Consider the following 24,386-nt stretch of genomic DNA (forward strand, 5'->3'; position numbering starts at 1 on the left):
TTGTTTTCTGATTGAATCAAGTCATCTCCATGACAAAGTCCTTTGTAAACTGGAAGCCATTCTTCATGTGCACATGAGGTACCAGACATGATCGTTGGTCACTGCCATATTTAATAGGTCCATAAATTAATTGAGATACAGGTGTTGTGTAGTGATGATGGGAACACCGGTTACGTGCAGAAGAATCTGTGGTACTATCTATGGGTGTGTGTGTGTGTGAGAGCGTGTGAGTGTGTGTGTGTTTCTAACCTAATTTTACTTGTGGGGGAGCTGCTAAGAGGAAGAGGAAAAGTTATTTTGCCATGAGGAAGGCTTGGATTATACAAAGAAATCTCTTCTGATGCAACTGGTGGATCCTGTTTCCAGGAATATGGGGCCCTACCCAGCTTTTGTAACGACTGCTCCAGTTTTCCCACCACACCCTCCCCACTGCCACCCCCACCCCTGCTCAGCACACCCTACTCACCCAGACAAACATTTAAACAACCCTGAAATAGTCCTCTTCCCTCTTGTACGTCAACGGTTTTTATTCTATGGATCCTCAAACAGGTTCCTCTCTACATGATGCTTCCACTCAGACTTCTGAGCCACACTGGAAATCTCATTGGCCAGGAACCCAGCCACTCAGTACCTTCTCTCACTTCTGTTTTAGGCATTACTTGTTTTATAAATTATCTGTGGTGCGATGGTAAACTTTTTCCACAAAGAATCCAGTGATCTTCTTGCCTCCTCTATTGACTATTTTCTCAGGCTGCCATCTCTTTTGCTTGTTGGAAGGGCCCTTAAAAAGTTATCTCCCCCAAAAGATGTGAGGCACTCAGCTGGGCATAATGGAGGTAGCTGTGGGCATGCTAGGGAGATGAGATGTGATGAAGGGAAGAAGCAATGCTTCCGCGTCCTACAAGGACCAGAGAGCAGAGAAGAGCGGAGAAGGTCAGGATGAAGAAAATGGACAGGCTCTGCCGTTCTCTGCCAGTCAAGTTTACATTGTTGTGGGCTTATGCTTTCATTTGAGATGTTATAAATGCCAGCAATGAACATATTCATTTCACAATGTCCTCCAGAAGCCAGAGTGGCTTTTGGATTATTGGCTATTTTGGCTTACCTATATCTTTTTAATATGAGGGACATGTTAGTATTCAAGTCCTCATCAAGGCTGTTTTTTTGTTTGTGTGGTTGTTTTTTTTTTGACTTGAATTTGATGCATATTTGGTTTTACTGGGGGTCAGGGACAAGGGTTGGCTGCCATGGTCTCCTTGATCCAGTCCAGGAAGGATAGAAGTTTGGTAAAGATGCTGGGCATATGGGTTCGGCCACACGGGGTGTGTCCCCAAGATGTGATTCCTTGAAACACACCACAGATCAGCTGGCCCCCTGAGTCACCCACACAGGTGTCCTTGCCACTCTGCAAGTGTCCAGCACACAGCATGACATCTGTCACCTTCTGGGGGTGGACTTTGGCACACACATCATTGGGCAGGAGCTTGAGGACCACACACTGGGGCTCATCTGGGTACTCAACTACAAGTGGATGTAGTTTGATGTTGCCCCAGCCGAAGGCATAGCAGGAGCTCCCCAGTCGGGGGTCCTGGGTGGGCAGGTCCAGGACCTTCACAGTGTCTCTTATGTGGGCGGGCCCTGCCAGGTGGAGCAGCATACGGTCGTAGCCGTAGTCGTCTTCTGGATAGGTGGTGTGGTTCTTTAGGAGGCTCAAGTTGAATTGAGCGTGTGAGAAGCTCTTACTGACCTGGACGAACTGTGCTGTGTCTTCATTCTCAAACAGGTTGTGGGGACCCAGCCAGAGCTGGTAACTACTGGGGAGAGGGGGGTCGGAAAGGAGAAGGGGCAGGGCAGCATGGAGGCGGGTCCCAAAGGAGAGAAAGAGAAACAAGGAAAAAACTGAGCACAAAAGGTTTAGAATCATGGAGAAATAGAGACAGTGAGAAAGCAAAAGAATGTGACCCTGGGAAAGGCAGATCCAGAGACAAAGAAAAAGGCAGTGAAAAAGAGAGAGTTTAAAAAGATACAGGAAATGAGAAAGGCAGAGGGGAGAACAGAGAGATAGAAGGAGCAGAAAGGAGGCAGGATGAGGAGGAGAAAAGACAGAGAAAACAGACAAAATCAAGCCTGTTTTGAATATAAGTAACAGCCCTGAGCAGCTCAAGGAGAAAGGGGGAGTTTCTCATAGGAAACAAGGATGTTTCAGGAAGATAGGAATGTCGCCGGGGCCTCATGAGGGCCTAGAACGAGAAAGGGAGAAGCCATTAGTGACCAAGCAGCCAGCTTCTCAGTCTCTGGGGGTGGGGGCTGCTCCTCTCTGTTGTCTTTTGTCCTCCTTATTTTACAGAGGTATAGTCACCCTAAATGGTCTGAGTTTTCAGGTTCTCTGAATCACAATTCTAACTTCCCAGGAGAGAGAATTTGGCTGAGCTTGGGCAGGTATTTAGTCCTGGTCCAGTCAGCTGTGGCTGAGGTAGGAGGTGGGTGGTAGTGTGCAAACATGGCTGCCAGGTGCAGTATCTGAGGGAAGAGGCAGTTCTCAGAGAAAGGAGATCCTTGTGAGGGGGACAGATATCCCAGATGTGTCTACTATCGCTTTGCATATTTTATGTGTAACCTATGTATCCTTTTTCCTTTCTCTCTTAATATCTATAGTCATCCTTTGTCCAGCTGGTTTCTCCTCCATGTTGAAAGTTCCAAGAGACCAGGGACATGGTCTACATAGTTCTATAAACCAGCAGGTTTCGTCATGCAATGTCCTGCATCTTATGAAGGTTGCAATAGAGAATATAAGCAGGATATATATACAACACCTTCTCAAACTAGTGCTTCACCAAAATTAGACACACTTTGTTCTGTTCTAAGACTTAGACTCAACAGAATTTTAAGAGACTTGTGCTTAACAGAATGAGACTTATTGTTCCAAATCCAAAGGTAAAATACTATTAAGAGGGTTATTTAGTTGATTTAATAAAATTAAAGAGTATTTCTTTGATATTAACCTAGTGGGAAAGGGGCAGCTATTAGTAGGAAATACTTTTCAAGATTCCTTCTGGTGGTGAGATTCGTAGACACCCCATAAGAACTTACAGGAATTTAATTCATGGAGAGAAATTAAGAGACATGGTCTGGAGGCAGTTGGTGGCAGAGCTGAGACATCAATGAGTTCTCCAGCTCGGATCCTCTGCTCCAGCCTTTGTTCTGCCCCTGATGAGCTGGTGGTGCAGATAGGACTGTGCTGTGTGGTGTTCCTGGTAGAGACAATGTCTTCATAGGCAAGAAAATAACTTTTGGGATTGCTGATCCTTGCAAATTGTGTGACCTTTCCAATTCCACACAACCAGCAAGCAATCAGAGTGCCATTTTTAGAAAACAGGACAAATTATTTCAGCTTTTCTTACTAGGTTGTTTTGTGCTCAGTGCTAACGATGTGATATCACTAAAGTCTACAGAAATTATTTGACCTTTAAATATTTGTTCCCTAAAAGTCCTTAAAAGAGCAAGGTACTGGAGGAATGTGCTAAGTTCCACATATCTGAGAATAAGCTGGCAAAGTTGTTAATCTCTTTTTTTTTTGGTCATTGAATGGTGAGCTTATAAGATGTTGCATCTTTAAAACTAGGTTTTGAATTCTAGTTTTTTAATTGTAGGCTTGGCATATTGACCGCGTTGAAGAGAATGAATATTTATCAGTTCAGTAGAAGGCAAATTTAGATTCATTTAGACCTTGGTCAGATCACATCACTTGAAGCCTAACTATATATAGCAAAGGCTGACATCAAACGCTTCATTGATAAGGCAGGTGTCTCTCCTGTCCCCAACACCACTCTGTAAACCCCTAGCACACTAGCCTTGGGGAATGACAGTTCTCACTCCTTGTGCTACCCAGCTCACCTACAGGACCCCACTGGTGTTTACCGCACTGTCATAATGAAGAACCTGCCCCTGCCTGCCCCCCTGGCATGCTGCAAGACAGATAGGCTTCAAAACAGCAAGCGGCAGCAGAGGAGCATCACTGGAATGTTGTCATCAGCTCTTGGTGTTGTGTGCTCTGTCCATCCTTGGCCCCTCTGGCCTACGCGTGGGTCCTTCACACCGATTCTCATGTTTGGCCCCATTGATAAAAGCCAGAGGCACTGCTGTCTTCATTCAGGCAATTTTAAAAGCATGTTAAGAGTGATACAGGCTGTTGTTGCTGACAGCAGACAGTGAGAGAGGGTGTGACAAGCGTGTGGGGGGCTGACATTGGGGGTATTAGAGTAAGAAGGTCATGCAGCCTGTGAGCGCAGGCAGCAGAATGGAAAAATGAAGCAGAGAGGGCACAGTGGGCGTCCCTGAGCATGTCTCCATCCCTTTCCACCCGACCAGCAGCATCTCGACGAGGAGGGGAGGGGCCTGAAATGTCATCAAGACCAATGACCCCTTCCCCATGCTGGGTCTTATCAGTTTCATTCCTGTGATGGAATGCTTCCGGGGCACACCATTTCTGTCTCTGGAGATGATGGCTAGAAAGTTCTAGTAACTGGAAGTAACATATGTGTCCAAGAGAAGGGCAATGGTTCAATGTGGAATGATATATATATATATATATGTAATAAACGTTACCTAGCTGCTAAAGATAGTATTTTCAAAGAATTTCAAAATGTTATGGAAAGAAACTCAAAATATTAAGCAAGAAAAATAGGAAACAAAACTATTTAGAGTACACATGTGAAAGCTCCTATGTGAGCATATGGTTGTATATACATTATGTATATTTGCATGAAAAAGACTAAGACAATCTACTGGTAGTTGATTTACAGACAATGTTGCTGTGGTAGACACTACTGAAGGCTACTAACACACCATTCCCTTCTCTCTTGCTGCTGCCCACTAGAGAGGCTGGAAAAGTTAGATTCTCCATTTCCAGTCTCTCTCACAGGTAGAGTTGGCCATATAATCCAGTCTGACCAATGCGATTTATGAGGAAATCTGAGAAATTATTTCCTTTTCTGACAAAAGCATAGCACCATTAAGGAAAAGGCCCTCCTCTTTGCTACATTGGCTGCCCCCTCATCATCACCCTCCTCCCTTGCTTTGATGCTGATTTGTGTTTTTAGAGCTTTGGCAGCCATCTTGTGACCATGAGGCAAAAGATAGGAGGATGAAACCAACACTCTGAGGAGGGTGGAGAAGAACACAGGAAAAGCCTGAGGTCTTCACCACAGCCTACCTCTAGGCTTTAACAAAAAAAATAATGGAAAAAATTTTGTTGTTGAAGCCATTATTAGTCAGGTTTTCTGTTACTTACAGTCCTAATGGATACATTTGTTTTCTTCATTATGCATTATTCCAGTTTCTCCCTGAAGCAGTTACCCACTGTCCTAATTTCACTCTTCAGAGCCATACATCACAAGCCCAACTCCTTTCTCATGCGGCAAAATTTTAGATGCTTGTAGAGACGTCTCACCTCTCCAGCTAAACAGCATTGTTCCTGCCTTATGTGGTTTGGGGATCCCTGGTCACTCATTCTCTGTAGGCACTCCAGTTCTCATCCTTCTTAGTGTCCAGTGAGCAGACCTGAAATTGACATGCCAAGGGGCTAACCAGGAAGAATGAATCCGATTGCCTGTTTCCTCCTTTGCACATGTTTTCTTTTCTGAGTTTTTGGTTTTTTGCTTTTTTTTTTTTTTCTAGAACAGGTTCAGATCCCATTGCTTTGGGGGATCTTCACCTGAGTCAACCCCCTGACCCTTTTCCATGTGTTTTATATAGAGAGTTTGTTTTATTTTATTTTTAATCCCAAGAGCAGGACATTCCCTTCATCCTTATTAAGTTTCCTCTTATTAAATTCAGTCTGGCATTCTAGCTTGTTGAGACTTTTGTGGATTCTAATTATGTATTTGCTGTTCCTTTCGGCTTCCTGTCCTCTACAAATTTGATAAGCATGCCTCCTGTGTCTTCATTTCAACTCCTTGATAACAAGTGTAACCCAGATGTCAGTTGACGTCACCCTGTCCTGTGAAATCTAAATAAAATTAGCTCAAGTCCCCTATCACACATCCTGTGGGAAGTCAGACGCCCTCCCCCAAGATCTTTGCAAACTCCCAGGGCTATAGAGGTCACTTGTGTTTCCACATTCCTCCTTCTGTTGGCTTTGGGCTCATGAACATCCCACCTTATGGCTGCTCTCTCCTCGCAGGTTCATGCGGACGAGGGCCTTTCCCTGGTTTCTTTAAAGAAACAAGATATTTAGGGATATGGCAGATTTTGCTCAAGACTTGAAGAAATGGTTGGTGTGTGTTTGGTTGGGGCATGGTGGTCATGATTACAGAATAAGTGCTCAAATAGATTTGATAGGTCTCCTCATTCTGGTTTTCTTTTCTTTCTGTTTGGTGATTGGCCTTCACTTTCTTTCTTTCTTTCTTTTTATTTATTTATTTATTTATTTATTTATTTATTTATTTATTTATTTATTTATTTGTTAGTTTCAGGTGTACAAAACAATGTAATAGAAGTCCCACAGTAGCACCACCACTGGGACTTTCTTCCTGGCCTCCTTTCCCTATGCGCTCTTCAAAACGACTACTCAGAGAACCAAGGTCCCGGGATTTCCCATTAATAGCTTTGGTTCTGGCCAGGGATGGTAGAGGAGAGTGGGGGATGAAGAAACTAAAGGTTAGACCCTGGGCAACTTTGTGAGGAGTTAAAGTGCATTGAATATTCCCATCTTTCCTTTTTAATTTAAATTTTAATAATATATTTTATTTAACCCCAAATAACCAAAATATTATTTTACCATGTATTATGTTCCCCCAAAATTCATGTTGAAACCCTAACCCCCTCATTCAACTCATTTTAATTTAATGTCATCTCTGTAAAAAACTTATCCCTAAATATAGGCACATTGTAAGGTAGTGAGGGTTAGGACTCCAACATATCTTTTTTGTGGGAACACAATTCAATTCATAACACCTCCTTGTTTTGTGGGGTTTTTTTAAAGATTTTATTGGGGAAGGGGAACAGGACTTTATTGAGGAACAGTGTGTACTTCCAGGACTTTTTTTTTCTTTCCCAAGTCAAGTTGTTGTCCTTTCGATCTTAGTTTTAGAGGGTACAGCTCAGCTCCAAGTCCAGTTGCTGTTGCTAGTTGCAGGGGGCGCTGCCCACCATCCCTTGCGGGAGTCAAGGAATTGAACTGGCAACCTTGTGGTTGAGAGCCCACTGGTCCATGTGGGAATCGGACCGGCAGCCTTCGGAGTTAGGAGCATGGAGCTTTAACCCCCTGAGCCACTGGGCCAGTCCCATAACACCTTTTGGATTTCACCTTTTGGGTCCCTGGATTTTACCTGGCATTAATGAGTCATTTTATTCTAAATTCTACTAAATCTAAGTTTAATTGCCTCATTTCTAAAATGGGAACAAATATATTTGTTTTATAGTGTTGTAAATGTTAAATGTGATAAAATATGGAACATGCTATACAATATGAGCTGGTGTTATTACTTCCTACCATCAACTCTGCTCTCCATGTACTCTGATCAAGGAATGGAACAATGCCACCTGGTCCCTGAAATCTGTCTCTAGCAGTAAAATAGCCAAAGATAGGCAGTATGACATAAATCTGAGGAAAAAAAAATGAAAATTTTCAAAAGGAACTTTACCAAAGAATAAAAAAATAAACACAAACAAAATTCAAAATCATAGAAACAGTTGCATGTATAGAATACCTATAATGATTTTAATATAGGAAGGATGAACCTAGACTAGCTTGGCTGAGGTATGGTTTACAAAGTAACACAGACCAGTCCTTTTCTTCTCCCTCAATCTTAGCTGCCTCACCACCTTACCCACCATAGTGGGAGTCCTTGTCTGGTGCTGATGGCCCAAGATAAGCACAGTTCTCCAATCCTGCCATTCCATTCATGGTCCCACGGAAGGGACTCATCTTAGTGTCTCAGCATGGCTCATCCTCACTTCCTCCCCTGGACTTGGGCAAATCCCGTAGAAGTCTCATGGTCCAGCACATGGCAGTTTCAACAGAGCCTACTCTGCATGGACCTTCTCTGACTAGGGTGAAATTTTCTTGGGAGAATGAGGAAAGTAAAATCAAATTTTCTTAGCCACTGGTAAGTCTTAGATTACAAGTTTTGTTGAGAACATACTTTCATAAGCTCTCTAGAGGGGGGAGACAAGCACATGGTTGAGTATGAATAGGTATTTGTTGGGCTATTTTCTGATGAACATGTTGGGGGAACTTACTGCCATGCTTTTATTTATTTATTGAGATGAAATTCATATAACATAAAATTAACTATTTTAAATGGACAATTCAGTGGCACTTAGTACATCCACAGTGTTGTACAGCCACCATCTCTGTCTAGCTCCAAAACATTTCATCACCCCCAAAGGAAACCCTGTACTTATTACGCAATCCCTCCATTGCCTCCTCCCTCCAGCCTCTAGTAACCACCAGTCTTTTTTCTGTCTCTATGAATCTACCCATTTTGGATATTTCATAAAAATGGAAGCATAACAATATTTGTTTTGACATTTTGTATCTGGTTTCTTTCACTTAACATAGTGTTTTCAAGATTCATTCATGTTATAACATATATCAGTATTTCATTCTTTTTATGGCTGAATAATACTTCATTGTATGGATATACCATAATGATTTTATTTTGCTAAGTGAGATAGGCAGAACTAACTTTCTCTGGAGTTTTAGAAGCTGTGTAGGGAAAAAGAGGAAGAAGGAAAAGTGAAATGATGACCCATAGAGGAAAAAAATTGAGAAAATTATGGATGTTTAGAAAAGGCTTTTGTGAAGGTTTCAGTGTGTGGTGTTAGATGAATATCTTTTTTGTCTTCCTGTGAAATCTTCCTTGAAATTGACATCACTATCATTTTGTGACGTTAGATCTATTGTTTTTTTCTGATACGACAAATTTCTAAGTGCAACTTTCAGGTATGATCCGGGCAAGAATTGAGGTTACTGATACTAGTCCCGCTCATCTGGTTTCTTGGGTTCGATAGCTTTGGGTTAGAACTGACTTTCCTCTGGAATGTGATTAAAGGTTTAGCTTCTCAGTGGGGTGGGTAGAATGGTTATTCTGCCACAACCTGCATCCAGCCTGCTTGAGAGCCAAGCCCAGTTTTGTCATATTAGGATATAATTTGGCTGCTAAAAAAAAAAAGAGAAAGAAAAAGAAAACCCATGAAATAAGTCATCTGATCTTTACATTGAATTTTCATTTTAATCCTATGTAATTGGGCCCATTTTCCCCACCCACAGCCCTAATATAAAAGATCAAGGTGGTGGTAAGAGGACATCTGATAAGGCCTTGTATAAAGAAGGGTCTTTTCTGAAAGTCTTAGTTTGCTTTGCCTCCTTCCTTGAGATGGGTAAAAAGAAGAATGCTGACTTTCCTATTTAGATTAGGTCATGGGGAAATTCACTGTAGCACAAAAGCATAAACCTTTGGCCAACATGAAGATTTTCTTAATCTGATTAGGTGCCTGGCATTCAGAATCATTTAGTGCCTATTGTACAAAATGAATAAAAATGTGCTGAACTTCAGCTGCTTAATAGAACAAATACAATTATAATTCACTAGACAAATACATCACAAGAAACAAGGCTATTTCCCTTTGCGGAACCCAGAGACCTGTGATTTGAAGTGCTGAGTCTCATTCGAATTCTGAAGAACACATAACGACAGATTACAAACAGTCAGAATCCAGAGAATGGAACACACCCTTTCCCACATTCCCTCTCTGCTCCGGTGTTTACCACATCTGAAACACACCAGTTTTGACAATGTTTTTATAGGATTGGCTTGAAAGTCAATAACCTTACAGCATTTCACTTTTACTATCAAAACTATTCCATCTAGAATATATAAAAAGGCAAGGGAAACTGCATTCAACCCTACTTCCCCAGCCCTAATTTCCTTCCTTTCTAGTCAGTTAATAGGTCCCAAGAGGTTGCTTTAAGACAGTATGTTCAGAAGCTCTCAAATTTATTCATTCTGTTTGAAATGTTTTCTCTACTGATCTACAATGTTTTCTCTCCTGATCACCTCTCCACAAGAAAAGCACCAGTTAAAATATGGCTACGGCTTTTCCTTAAAAAGAAAGAGGAATGTGGCAGGAGCAAGGGTGGGGCAAAGAGGGGCATATGGGCTTGGAACATAAGTGAAGACACGTGTGGCCCATATGACTTAGAGAGGCTGGGTGGGATCTGCCCCACACAATCCAGCCTCTGCCTTTCAGTCCCATCCGCGTCTGCAATGGAGAAGACACATGAATGCCTGTCGGGAAGCTCCTGAGAATCATCCGTAATGGGCCATCTTGGACTTGATGTTGACTGAGTATTGATGTTGATTTTCCAGATGTTGATTTTCCAGATGTTGATTTTTCACGTGTTGTCTATACACGTGAGACCCAGAGTATAAGTGGTTTGAGCTTTGAGTACCTGGCTGCTGAAAATGGCTCTCATCATTCACAAAGTTACCTGGGCAAAGGCACCATGTGCCCCTTCAACAGTATGGACTTCACAACCTTGGACAGCCGTGGAAACCTGTGGTTTGAACAATTATTGACTACACAGGCTATAAGGACACACAGATGCTCAAACCTATTTGGGCTTTTGCTGTGTTCTGTGGTAAATACACCATCTGAGGACATTTTCTGCTACTCTCCCCCTTGCGGGCCCTGCCTCAGCCACACTGGTATCCTTGCTGTTCCTTGGTCATACCAGTGAGGTTCCCAACCCCAGGGCTACTTTATACTTGACCCTTCCTCTATGCAGACGCTCTCTCCCAGATAGCTACATATTTACGCCATCATCTCTTTAGTTAGGTCTTTGTTCCATCCTTCCCAATGTCTGGGCGACTATATTGCTCTACTTTATCTTTGACTGACTGACTTGTTTATTTTCTCTCTCTCTTCCTCCCATTGAATGGAGATTCTCTGAGGGTAAGGAGTTTGATCCTTTACATTCACTGCTGTATTCTCATCACCTAATTGGTACCTGACATATAGCATACAACAAGTAAGTATTTGTACAATCACTATATAAATGAATGAATGTCCTCCTAAAGCCATTTTCCTTGGGAGAATGATATTTCTTCATATCAGCACATTTTAAGGAAGTTGTCATCTAGGGCCTGTAATGTGCTTTTGTTATTTTCATAGCTACCTTAGGCAATCCTTTTTAAACACATTTATTTTCTGGATGAAAATAACAGAATTGTAGGAAATTTGTTTAATCATTTAGCAATCCTTCATTGAACACTCACTTTATTATAGATCCTGGGCTAGGTGTTAGAGATTCAAAAGTTATTTAAGCCATAATTATTGATTTCAGGAAATTCTAATGGGGAAACAAAAACAAACAAACAAAAGAAAAAAACAAATAATATATGTTATAGTGGAGAGTGTGCTATATTGGGGTAAAAGGCTAAGCAGCTGTAACAAATAGACTCAGCAATTCTTTGGCTTAAAGAAGCAATGAATGTATTGATCCCACATAACAGTGGGAGCAGGTAGACAAGATGCTCTGCTCTACATGGTCACTGAGGAATCCAGGTTCCTTCCATCCTAGAACTTTATCCTTGCCTGCATGGTTGAAGTCGATTAGATTCCTACCTCCCCCAAACCTCCATGGGAGGTGTATTCTCTCCTCCCCTTGAATTTGGACTCTATCATGTGACTTGCTTTGGCTAAGGCTAGAATGTTGGTGGGTGTGGCTCAAGCAGGAAATTGAAATGTGCTAGCAAGGCTAGGCTTGCCCTTTTGCACCTGTGCCATGATGATAAGAGTTTCCCATAGGTAGCTGGGGATCCCCAGTCTGGACCTCAAAGTGAACTCTGTGGGGCAGACCCGAGCTCATCCTCAGCAAGGGGTCAGGCCCTGCCAGACCCACAGCTTGAAATAAAGCCACCTAACCAACCCTCTGAGAGATCAATGATTGTTGTTTTAAGCTTGAGCTTTGGATGTTTTGTTACAATAGAGATAGCTCCCTGATGCAATGGTCAAAGCTGGGGCATGGTGCATTCGTGTTCCAGATCACATGAAGGGGCTAGATCGTAGAGGAACAATGCATTAAGGCCCGGAAGGGGCACAAATCACATCAACTCACATTCTCCACATGGTCACATATCGCTGCAAGCTGGGGGTGGAGCTGGGAAAGTTAGTTTCTGGCTGGGCTGCCAGATGTTGAGTTACCACTATCTTTGTATTAAAGAAGGAGAGAATGGATTTTAGGGGACAGCTAGCAGTATCCACTACACATAGAGAAAGAACACTCATAAGACATTCCCCAGAAAAACTAAATATTGAGCTGAGGTTGGAGGGGGTGAGTAGGAGTTTGACAGATGGAAAAGATAGGGAAAAGTATTCCCAGCAGAAGGAACAGTATATACTGAAGGGGAAAATGTATGGAAAACCTTGGCTTGATCATGGGGCCTTGAAGAGATGGGTGCAAGTGGAGTGTTATAGGTGCTACTGGAAGGAGGGCAGATGTAACTGTAGGCATAGATATTTGGGTAGCTGAGAGAGCACATGATTTCTTTGATTTTACTTTCTATCTTGATAGATCTTTATGATTCTTACATGGTTACAGAAAAAAATAGAACTGAAGCACACATTTTACAACTTACAAAAGCTAACTTTGTGTCCTTTTTTCATTCTGATTTTTCCCCCTAGGCAATAGGGAGGGAGGCTTGTGTTCTTTCCTGGGTGTCCCCATGACTTTGAGGTAACCCTCACCCCGTGGCTCCAACACACCTTTTTCCAAACTGCCATTTTTCCACGTAAAACTTTCCATCTCTCCTTCTCCAGGTGCTACCTGGGAAGTGCACAGATTTTTCTCCCCACCGTCATAGGAGCTCCTTCCATGCAGAAACTTAATGAAGTTGTAAGATTATCCCCAAATAAAAAACAAACAAACAAACACACAAAAAACGGGGCTTTTAATTTTCAACCCCTTAATTCTTGAACAGTAGAAACATACAATAAAGCAGACTGTTGCATGGGATTTGTTATGTGGGAATCAAGTCCCCAACAGTTGGATGGACTAATGCTTTAGTCCATTATCCAGATACTAGTCCTGTTCCCTTGTGAGTCCATTATAATGGGCTTCCTCTGTTTTAGACTCTATTTCTGCTTGCTCCCTCTTCCGGGCCTGGCTAGCAAAAGCTGGAGCCCACATTTTATGCGGCTCCCTGATCTTTATTCCTTTTAAGTATTCCCCAGGATGGGAGAGCTTTATACAGAGAAGAAATTTATGTGGTGTCAGCAGATTCCGGCCCCAGATGTCCAACACTGAAAGAATTCTATCAGGCAGGTGCTGCCATGTGTCTGCTTCACTTAGGGTCTGAGAAATCACAGACGTCTTAACATCTGCAACTATCAGAATGAAGTCCGGATATGATCTTCTCTCAAGATTCCTGAACTCGTCTTCTCAGCCATCTTATAAAACTACCCAACCTTCAGTACACTATGGCAGCTAAATTGAGTAAACGGAGAAAATTGGAACTCCTTATAAGCACATTATTTTCTACATGAGAGCTCATTCTCCCTGTGAGTGTTTTTGAAAAGTTTCCCCATGACATAATATGCCTGCAGCTACACAAAAAAGAGAAGATAGAGAAACATCCCTGCCCTCAGTGCTTTCTATAAGTGTTGGAAGAAACTCTTGGAATTGGGCTTTCAGACACCACTATTGGCTCCCTCTGATAATTCTGGGCAGTACCTGAGGAACCAGAACAAAGTGGGAGGGCTTCTTGGGGTGGGGGGTGGGGGTTGGTAATGTTGCTGCAACGGGAAAGCAAGGCCTTCTGGGTCCTTGAAATGACCTAGTTGCCCACCAATATGCCCAGGTAATGAAAAAGGTAGACCAAGGTGGTTCTTTACTCATCTCTGATGAACTCTGCAGCAAGTGAAGAGCTGATGAAACAAGGAGAGGCCCTGCCCCAAGCTCTGCTAATCTATACGCTGGCCTGGGAACAGCATTTATCCAATAGGGATAATGATTGAGATGAACTGGACCAATCAGAGCCTTTTCCTCTCAGGATTTGAATATAAAATATAGCCAGATAGTAAGGGCCAGGTAAAGGGAACAAATCTGAAGAAAGCAGAGATGGAGTGAGTGAATGAATCTCTCAACTGCTAGAGTCCTCGAGTAGGAACCAATGAACTCCCAAGACAGAACCAAAAAAGAAATAATCCGGTGTCCTGAGCTGCACTGTATTCAGGCCCAGGGTTCTATCTACAAAACAAGACTAGCAAATGGTTGCATGGTCCTTGTGTGCCAGGCACTGTTCTGAGCACTACATATATTTACCTCATTTTAATCCTCACCATAATCCTGAGGTCGTTGCTTTTATCTTTCTCTCTTTACAAGGAGGAAACTGAGACACAGAGTAGGATTAGAAATTTGCCTTAAACCACATAGTTGGTAAGTGGTTGGAGGAGGATTTGAGGCTTGCCTTCTAACTCTGGAACCCATGCTTTTCACCACTCCACAATGCTATCTGTCAATCCCTAGAGGCTTTAGTTTCATATTTTTTTAATCACAAAGATAATACATACAGGTTTAACAGACAACATTCTTTGATTGCAAGCAAAGAAACAGATTCTACTAACTTAAACAGAAGTGAATATGTCTACAGGGAATGAGGTAGCTCAGAGGAAGCACTGAAGACTCAGGCTTGTACCTCACAGAAACCAGAGTAGCTCAGAGCTCTTGGTATCAGGACCAAATAGACATTAATGGTGGGCTGAAGGAGTCCCAACACTCTTTTGTTCTTGCAAATCCCAGGGAGAGAGACCACTGGACTAGCCTGAGTCCTGTACCCACTCTTTGACTTGGGAGAGCAGGGCACTCAGTGGATGGTCCCTTCAAGACCATACACATCTGGAGAGCAGAGATCTCCCAGAAGGATATTGGGGAGACTTTCCTCTAGAAGGGGATTGCATGGTGAGTAGGCAAAACCAAAACATGTTCACTACAGGATTCATTACAGTGAAGAAACTTAAAATTAAGGACATGAAAATCCCTTGAAATGCCACCATCCAGATGTAACCAACTTGTAATATTTTGGTCAGTGTTTTTCCAGTCTGCTAACTCCCATGTGACATTTTATTAAAATGGTCATCACTTTCTCTCTCTCTCTCTCTCTCTCTCTCTCTCTCTCTCTCTCTCTCTCTCTCTCTCTCGGTCAAGACTTCACAAATGCTACTGATCTCTCCCAAGTCTTTCCTCATCAGTACGTCTAGCTCAGTGTTTCTCCAAAGATGTGTTTGTTTTCTTATTTAAAGTCTGTGTCTGGTCTACTATTTCAATAAAATACAATAAAGTTAATTACCAGGGAAACTAAAAATTTTGAAACAAATCCATAAAGAGCATTCCCCCATTTTTTATTATTAGATTCAACAAACATAAAATTATTTTGTCCAGCTGTTATAGAAATGTCTAAATGCTTACTTTCAATTTCTATACTTACCCAAGGAAGGCTGTTAACATATAGACTTAGTGGACACTTTGAATAGCAGTTCTCTCTAGGTAACTCCAAACCCTTTCCTTTGATCTCAGCTAAGATATCACTTCCTCCAGGAAGTCTTCTGGATAGTTCTCCAACCCACATCTGGCTGGCTTGTGTCATAAAATTCTGTGTGTCCTTCTGTGAGAGCATTCACTAATCAAGCTGTCTTTTAAATGAATCTGTCCTACTGGGTTCAGGATGCTGCTGGTTACCTCTGAATGTATCAACCCCTTGCAAAAGTTCAGGGCTCCAAAGCTACTAGGGCCACCTTCAGCAAGCCAATTGGTCAAGGGAGGTAATTCTTTCTTTCTTTCTTTTTTTTTTAATTAAATGTGTTGGGGTGACATTTGTTAGTAAAATTACGTAAGTTTCAAGTGTACAGTTCTGTGCTACATCATGCATATATCACATTGTGTGCTCACCACACCGTGTCAATTCTCTTTCCATCACCATATACTTGACCGCCTTTACCCACTTCTACCATCCTCCCTCCCCCTTTACCCTCTGGTAACCACTAAACTGTTGTCTGTGTCTATGAGTTTTTGTTTCTTTACTTGTTTGTCTTGTTCCTTTGTCGCTTTCAGTTTTATATCCCACATATGAGTAAAGTTGTATGGTTCTCAACTTTTTCTGCCTGACTTATTTCGCTTAGCATAATAATCTCAAGACCCACCCATGTTGTCGCAAGTGGCACTATTTCATCTTTTCTTATGGCAGAATAGTATTCCATTGTGGATATATATCACATCTTCTTTATCCAGTCATCTATTGAAGGACATTTTGGTTGTTTTTATGTCTTGGCCTCCATAAATAAACCTGCAATGAACATCGGAGTACATATATCTTGACAGATAAATGTTTTCAGATTTTTGGAGTAGATACCCAAGAGAGGGATTGCTGGATCATATGGTAATTCTGTTCTTAATTTTCTGAGGAACCTCCACACTGCCTTCCATAGCGACTGCACTAATCTGCATTGCCACCAACAGTGTATGAGGGTTCCTTTTTCTCCACAGCCTCTCCAACACTTGTGACTATTTGTCTTGTTGATGATGTTGGCCATTTGTATGTCTTCTTGTATGTCTTCTGTTATGTCTTTGCCCATTTTTGATTGGATTGTCTTTTTGTTGTTGAGTTGTATGAATTCCTTATATATTTTGGATATTAGCCCCTATCAGAGGTGTTGTTTGCAAATATCTTCTCCCATTTAGTTAGTGGTCTCTTTGTTTTGTTGATGGTTTCTTTTGCTGTGCAGAAACTTTTTAGTTTGATGTAGTCCCATTTGTTTATTTTAGCTTTTCAAAGGAGGTAATTCTGTGTGGACCTATTTGTGTAAGTGAAAAAGAGAAATGCTGTGTGTTATTTAAATTTAAGATGCCATGAATTGTAAGATACACCCCCAGTTCAGTGGTGTGAAACTAAGAACTGTAAGACACATCCAGATTTCAGAAATGGTAAAATGTGGAAATAACACCGGTGTTTTTGAACTGATGAAATGTGGTTGTTAAAATCTCAACCATCTGTCTTTTGAGTAATAAAAGTCTCAATTGTCTCTGTGTAGAGAAGAGTTTGTGAAAAGGAAGAATACACACAGTGAAGCATATTGATGTTTCAGATTGTGAACATTCCTGCCCCAAAGAGGTTATCTGGCTTCTTGTAATCCTTTGAAGGTATTGTCACTGATCTTGCCTCCATTCTTCCATATTATGTTATGCACTTGTTATTCTTCTTTCCTCTTCCTCATCCTATCCCTCAAGTAAGTAAAGTCCTGGGTGGTTGAGTAAGTTAACCAAGACATTGCAGTGAGTGACTCAGTAAGGAATGGAATTTCTGTTCTCCTTACCCGCAGGTAGCATTGCCTAGAGCTATGCTGGGCAGATCACCCTGTGAAGCAATTCAGAACAGGTCTGGTTCTGACTCTTCCCCGCCCTCTCCCCAGCCCCCCCATTCATATGGATGACTGATGAGTAAGAGCTATGACAGAGGAATCTGTATTGGCTAGTCTGGGAAATAATTTCTTTGAAAAGCTCATAAATTGATCTATAACTATTATCAGTGTTCCAGGACTAAATAAGAGCCAGAGCTACAATGATATATAAACATGACTCCATGTTAATTTGAATGCAGAAGTGCCCAGAAATCTTTTTGTGGCTTAATTTTTATGTATTTTTTTGTTTATCTATGATAACAGATCTTATAGCTTCTGTTATCTACTGGGCATCATTGTGTCGTAACTGGAGTGTATTTCTGTACATTAAAATATCTATTAGCTAGGATGATTTGGTATTTACCCAACTTGATTCAAAATCAAGTTTGGCCAAGGTGTGGGTAATCCATGCATACTGGGAATATTGATATGTAAGTGGTTCATATTAATATTTAGGAAGACAACAAGTGGCAGTAATAATATCAAGCTTCCCAAGTAGACTAGTGATGTCAGAAACAACATTGGAGGTACAAGAGCATGGTGCATTTAGAAAATGGTGGGTCCAGAAAATGTGTCAGTTCCTTGATACTAGAAAAACATGTTGCCATAAAAACAATATTAAAGAGACCATCAGAGTCGCAGGCCTTCTCAAGACACCAGTGTAGCTGATAATGCAGACACCCTGTTATCCTGAGAGCACCAACCTGATTTCTGGCAGCTGGGACCCAGAGATCAAGAAGAGGAAGAAGGAGAAAGAAGGCATTTGCTGCAGATCTTTCTTTCTTTATGTCTTTCACATTCTGGAGCCCCCTCACTAGAAGCAGTACTCTCAAGCTGCTTTCTCAGGGTACTCCCCAGGCTTGCTTCGTTTCCCCATGGGTCCCAAGCATCTCAATTAGTTCCCTCTTTTGGGCTCAGACCAAACTCTCATTCCTTCTTGGCAGCTGGAAAGCAAGCTGATTGAATTGATTGGCACCAGTTTGTGTTTGACTGATAACTCCTATACTTGTTTATTCTCTATGTCTGCATTTAAAAAAATTTTCTCCAAACTATGTCCAGTGGCTAGACTTCAGGCAGGGAAACAGACAGAAATGAAAAATATTCGTGGGGGTGGGAAGGCAAGGCGAGAATGTGCAGGAGGAGGGCGTTTAAACATCTACCTATAAACACAGCATATAAATGAATAGAATGCAAATGTATATAAATTTGCATTGTATATCAGTTAAGATTCTTAGGTTCAAGCAAGAGAAACAAATTCGAACAAACAGAAAAGACATGTACTTAATGGCTGTGGAGTAACTCACAGAATTAAAAGGGAAGTTGAAGAAGAAGAGTTAGGATGGGCAGAACTGTGACGTGTGGGTAGGAGCAGAAGGGTGTTCTAAGCAGCAGAATTTATGGATGCTATCTGCTATCTTACTAGGAGGAATCGACACTCACAGTCATTTGTCATTTTGTTCAAAGTTTAGGTTCCTGAGAGAAAACATCTGAATAGTCTCGCTTGTGTCAGAGACCTCTCCTTGGCTGGGTTGGCCAAGTGCCTTAGGTGATGGTCCCAACCAAGAAGAGAAGGTAGTTCAGTAGGGTAGAATCAGGGTCCTGCATCCAGAAGCGTGACCGATGCTGCTTAGAAGGCTCACTGTCTGCTGCTTGTTTTAGGTGCCAACATCCTTGACCAGCAATGCCTGAGAGTGTATCCTTGGGTTCAGTCCCCTACTCTCTACGTTTCACAGCTTCTAACTTTTCTCATTTTTAGAACCAATAGCTTCCTAAAAGATCCAAATCAGTTCACACAATCGCTCCCACAATAATAGCAGCTCCAACAAAGTGGCTGGGTCAGCTCGTCTTGCCCTTAGGGCCCAGTTCTGAGTATGTACTGATCATTGAAAAGTCCACCACATTCACAGAAGCTCAGAGGGATGGGCTAAGTTGGTTTCCAAGTGTAGTATTCTTCATTTTGGTCCTCTAGCCAGTGTTCCAGTTAAAATGAAAAAACCAGGATTAAGTCTAGTGACATTCCTACTGCCCCATAAAAGGATAGTCCTTTATTTGTGACTGCCAATACTGGCCTCTTAGAATGTGGAGAAACCCTTGCTTTGCTTAAGGTAGGCTTCCTGGTAGGTGACTGTCAGAATTACTTATTTAAGCAAAGCCTAATTAATGCCCAATGGCAGGTACAATGCCACAGATTAATAGTTAACCAGTTGGGAAAGGTTAATGAGTTTAGTAGCAGATGTGCAGAACAGGCTGACTCAATCTCTGCCTTGTCAACATGGCTGGGGTCTCTCCGTTCCTTAGACTATGTTCTCCCTTTGTCTTCCCACTTCCACGAAGAACCTGGGAGGAAACATGGAAGAGGAAGCCTCAAGCTATGACTTGCTCACCAATAGAGTAACTAAATATAACGTTAACATTTACTCATCCAGGAAATGCTCTAATTAAGACTAGCTCTTTAAATCTTAAAGCCCCACCCTGCAAGGACAGAAAAGAGCTCACCCAAAGGGCTCTGCCCTGGGGAGTGAGTAATCCTTCTCTGCCCTGCACCCAGATGTCTCCGAGATGGGGTGAGGCAGATCTTTCTTCCAAGCTCAAGTAAGAGTGAAACTGGTATTGTGGAATGAATTTTCCTGGGATGTCCAATGGCTTCCAGAATAAATGCTTATGGTGTAGATTTCCAATCCCAGATGGTGAAAAGAGAACAGCCAAATACCTGGAGCAAAAAAGGAGATTTTCAATCTAGGGAAGCAGTTTAGTATAAGAGTAAACAGCTGGAGTCAGATGTGTTGGGTCAAATCCTTGCTCTACCAGTTTCCTGTGTGACCTTTGGGTGATTCAACTTTCTAAGCTTTATTTTCCTCCTGTATAAGTTGCAGTAATAGTATCTACCTCATGAGATTCTGGAGAGAATTAAGCGAAATAATCCAATAAAGTGCTTAGTACATAATAAGTGCTTAAAGAATATCTGCTACCATTAATTTGATCATTCATGCAATTATTCATTCAAATAATCTGCCAACCATCCAAAATGTACCAAATAATGTGTTAGGTAATGGTAATACAGGAAATTGTTCCTTTCCTGAGGAGCTAATAGCCTAGTGAAGAAACAAATGTATAAAATTTTCTTCTATGTTGTGATAATTGCAATAATAAAAGTATGAACTGAAGTCTTATTAATGTGCAGAAAGGAAGCTATTTCCATGGAGAATTTCAGGAAGGCTTCATGGTAACATTTAAACTGGGTATTCAAGGCAGTTTAGGACTTTTTTATGAAGAGAAAAGAGGAAAAGTTATTACAGAAAGAACAATCATGAACAGGACCAGAACAATGAGAAAAAAAACCAATGTATTTGGGAAACAACAGAAAATTTGGTGAAATGCTGAGGTGAAAAGTGGGCATGGTGGACAGCCATGTCACAATCAAGGATGCCACGGGACACATCAAGCCATTTAGACTTTATTTTGCATGATCAAATTTCCATTTAGGAAGGTCATTCATAGTAATATCAGAGTTAGGTAAGTAAAGAAGAGATTAGAATCAAGAAGCACATACAGATGAGTATGGCCACAGTCCAGGCAAGAGAAAAAATAGGGCCCAACTCAGGGCCGCGGCAAATAACAGGAAAGGTGAGGAGGGCAGAGACACTTCGATAGAACACTCTTGTCCAACATCCTCATAGTAATACTATGAGCAAATCACTTCTCCTTCCACTGTACCTGATGACTTACATGCAAAATTTGTGTTAAGAAAGGGGGTGTGAAAAAATATCTGGAAAGTATTGAGTATTTCAGAAGAATATTTGTAATGAATCTTATGGTTCATAAATGTTTATCCCTATATAACCAAGAATCTGTTAGGCAAATCTCCCAACTACCTCCCACACATGAATTTGTCACTTAAATTTGATCCTCCCTTATTTATCCTTTCCTTCCTCCCTTCTTTCCTCCCTCCCTCCCTCCTTCCTTTCCTTCCAAGTGATTTTAACTAGAGGGACTTTTTTGGCCTATTCCAATCTGTATTGTGACTCTCGGTTGCAAGTGACAGAAATCGACAAGCATAATTAAGGAGGAGGAGGAGGAGGAAGAGTAGTAGGACTAGCAACAGCAGTAATGGTGGTGGTGGAAGAAGTTAATTCGCTTGTATAACTGGGAACTGAAGAGTCCGGGGTTTACCGATCCTAGCTAGATCTCGGGAGTCAAACACTGATGCCGTGAATCAATTCTTGTTTCCAGAGGGACGGACTGCTCTAATTTGGCAGACCTGGTTCATAAACCCACTTCTGTGGTCAAGAGGACTGGATCAGTTACAGAAAGAAGGATGCACATGATGTTTTTAGACCCAAAGAAAAATATATGACCACAGTCCACTACATGAAAGAATTGGCCAGTGAGAATTATAGTCTTTTATGCTCTTGGATCCACAATCAAGGATATTTTCAGGCTACAGGTACTGTAAAATCAGATACTGTAAAGAAAAACAAAAATCAGATACTGTAAAGAAAAACATGGTGTTCTCTGAGTAATTAGCTGAAAGGATTATACTAAAGTCTTGTGCTGTGGGGTGGGGTTAGCCATGGTGGAAGCACCTTTTCATTTGCAGCCTGACATTAATGTCTCCCAAACTCTCAGGGAGTTGAATTTATACTCTGGCTTTTGGGGTCACTCTGCATTCTTGATTGTGGCCAATTTGTATTCTATCTAGTAGGCATTTTGCTTTACTCTGGAATTCTTTTCAAACTCAAAGGGAAAGGCTCCAGTATTGGCAAACTCCCTGTCTCATAAATAGGTTTATACTTTGTCTGGACCTAGTTATATTCCATGTGAGTACGCGTGCACACATGTGCGCACACACACACACACGCTGTGCTAGAGCCAGCTCCTGACAGCCAACTGTTAAATTTTCAGGAACTTTTCAAGCCAACGTCTAAACACAGCCATTATTAAAATTTATATGAACTTAATAATTAAGTAAATGATTTTAAAAGCAAAGATAATAAATACTCAAAATTTGTCACTTCCTAATTATTTACACCTATTATGTCTGTATGGCGGAAATACGATATAACATATAATATGCTGTTGTACATCTTTTCCTGTGTTCAGTGAAGTCATGTTGGTAGCTTGAAATCAGCCACGGTGGGAGTGTTTACATCATGGAAATTTGCGAACGCTACAAACCTACAAACCAGAGCTTTTTATTGGAGAGAATTGGGTGTTAAACATTTATCAGCATCTCGCTGCACACACACACACACCCACACATCTTCCCCCAATATACTCTTTTTCCATATTCTTTTTAACACACGTATCACTACCTTTACTATATGTCTCAGCACAACATATTAAGGGAAACCTTGTCATACATCAAAATATTGTAGTACATGCGTCATTCATAATTACATATTTATCTGCCTGCTTACTAGGTCAAGTCGATAAACATTACCAGACACTATAGTGCTTAGATTTCTCCCTGAATCCCTGTAAAGGATTTCACATTGTGACAGGCCTCACCCAAATAAGAAAGCTGAATCTGCTTTTTTAGGTGTATTATTTTTCCCCCTATTATAAGGCCGCATTTAAGAACACTGCTGGCACAGAATCAGTGCCAATTTCTCAAGTCCTTGAAAGAGTAATCACTCAGTAGCCAAGGATAAATTTACATTGGATGACTCTTCTGGCCTGTCTTGCTAACAGAAATGTATTTATGAATTCAGTGGCTTCACTGTCATATTATTTCCTTGCTTTGTACAATTAAGCCAAGTGTAATCTCAAAATAGAATCAATTCCTGAATAAATGCTGCTTTAAGGCTGATGTAATTTCTTGCTCTTTGCAAGCTGCAATTGAACATACATATCTAACAGACCAGCCATACAGGACACCAGCCAATGTTTTAGACTTTTAATCTACTTAATGGGATAAAGGTTAGGCATAATTAAATATCTTTGAGCTTGAATCTCTCCGTGTAATAAGCAAATGACTTTGAATTAAATCCATCCATGGCATAAAATAAAAGCATTTATCAAGGTAGCCATTCTGAAAGTAGTAACTCCTTCTAGTCAAACTTAAAAAGGCTTGGTACTTGAGCCAAATGCCTGAAAAATACATATCAACTTTAGCATATTCTTGGTAATGGCACTCATAAAGAGAGTGGATAGAAAGATGAATTCCCTCATCTCAGTCTTCCCTAAGGCCCAGGATGTGCCTTTTTTTGTTTGTTTGTTTCCATATTGTCCTATGAACTTTCTGGAAGAATGTTGGAGGCTCTGAAGCAGCAAATATCTTGGAACAGCAAAGCATTCTAACTGTGACACACTGAAGATTTTCCTACATCTGATAGCTGAAATGCAGCATTGGAGACAGTCCAAGACTCTGCTGTGAGAAGATTATCTGTTCCTAGAAGAAGAAAGTGCTCAGCTCCTGAAATGATGAGGGATCCAAAGTCAGTGAAGCGGAATTCCAGTGAGGCGCTCACAAACATGACGTCCTGCTCCCTCAGATCCCATCGACAGCCACTGCTCTGCAGTCCCGGCTCCAGTTCAACATGGATTTCTGTGTTGAGGACAATAGACATCAGTCACTCTTCTTTGCTCCTTTGCCTGAGAAGTCTGTGGTCGGAACAGCTGCTTGTGCCAACATATCTTTGCGTCCAGGTTCAGTGCTGTTCTCGTCTGCCTGTGGACCAGACAATATTTCATCTAACTGCTGCCTGATAAAACAAACCAGGTAGATGGGATTCTTTGCAGATAATTCCCCAAGATAGTCCGTTCCATGTCTTCAGAGAGATCTGTACTGCTCTGGGCCGACAGGAAAGAAAGGGAGTGAGTGAAGGGAAAGGAGAGGAAGGGGGCTGGGTAACCTAGGTCCTCTGTAAAGACAAATCACATGGTGTCATGTGAAAAAAAAAAATTACCATTAGCTGCACTGATGTCCT

The 24,386-nt window shown here is 41.5% G+C and overlaps 1 protein-coding gene across 1 annotated transcript; it reads right to left on the reverse strand.

Moving 5' to 3' along the window:
* Window positions 1–1,225: 1,225 nt before the first annotated feature.
* Window positions 1,226–24,026, reverse strand: LOC308498539 (glandular kallikrein-3, submandibular-like; the record flags this gene model as incomplete). The annotated part of the gene is made up of 3 exons (XM_081050771.1): window positions 1,226–1,814; window positions 2,405–2,520; window positions 23,784–24,026. The coding sequence occupies 3 exons, from the start codon at window positions 24,024–24,026 to the stop codon at window positions 1,226–1,228; spliced, it is 948 nt and encodes a 315-aa protein (XP_080906897.1).
* Between the last annotated feature and the right edge of the window lie 360 nt (window positions 24,027–24,386).

The sequence above is a fragment of the Rhinolophus hipposideros genome, assembly GCF_964194185.1.
Source record: "Rhinolophus hipposideros genome assembly, chromosome: 6".
Classification (NCBI taxonomy): domain Eukaryota; kingdom Metazoa; phylum Chordata; class Mammalia; order Chiroptera; family Rhinolophidae; genus Rhinolophus; species Rhinolophus hipposideros.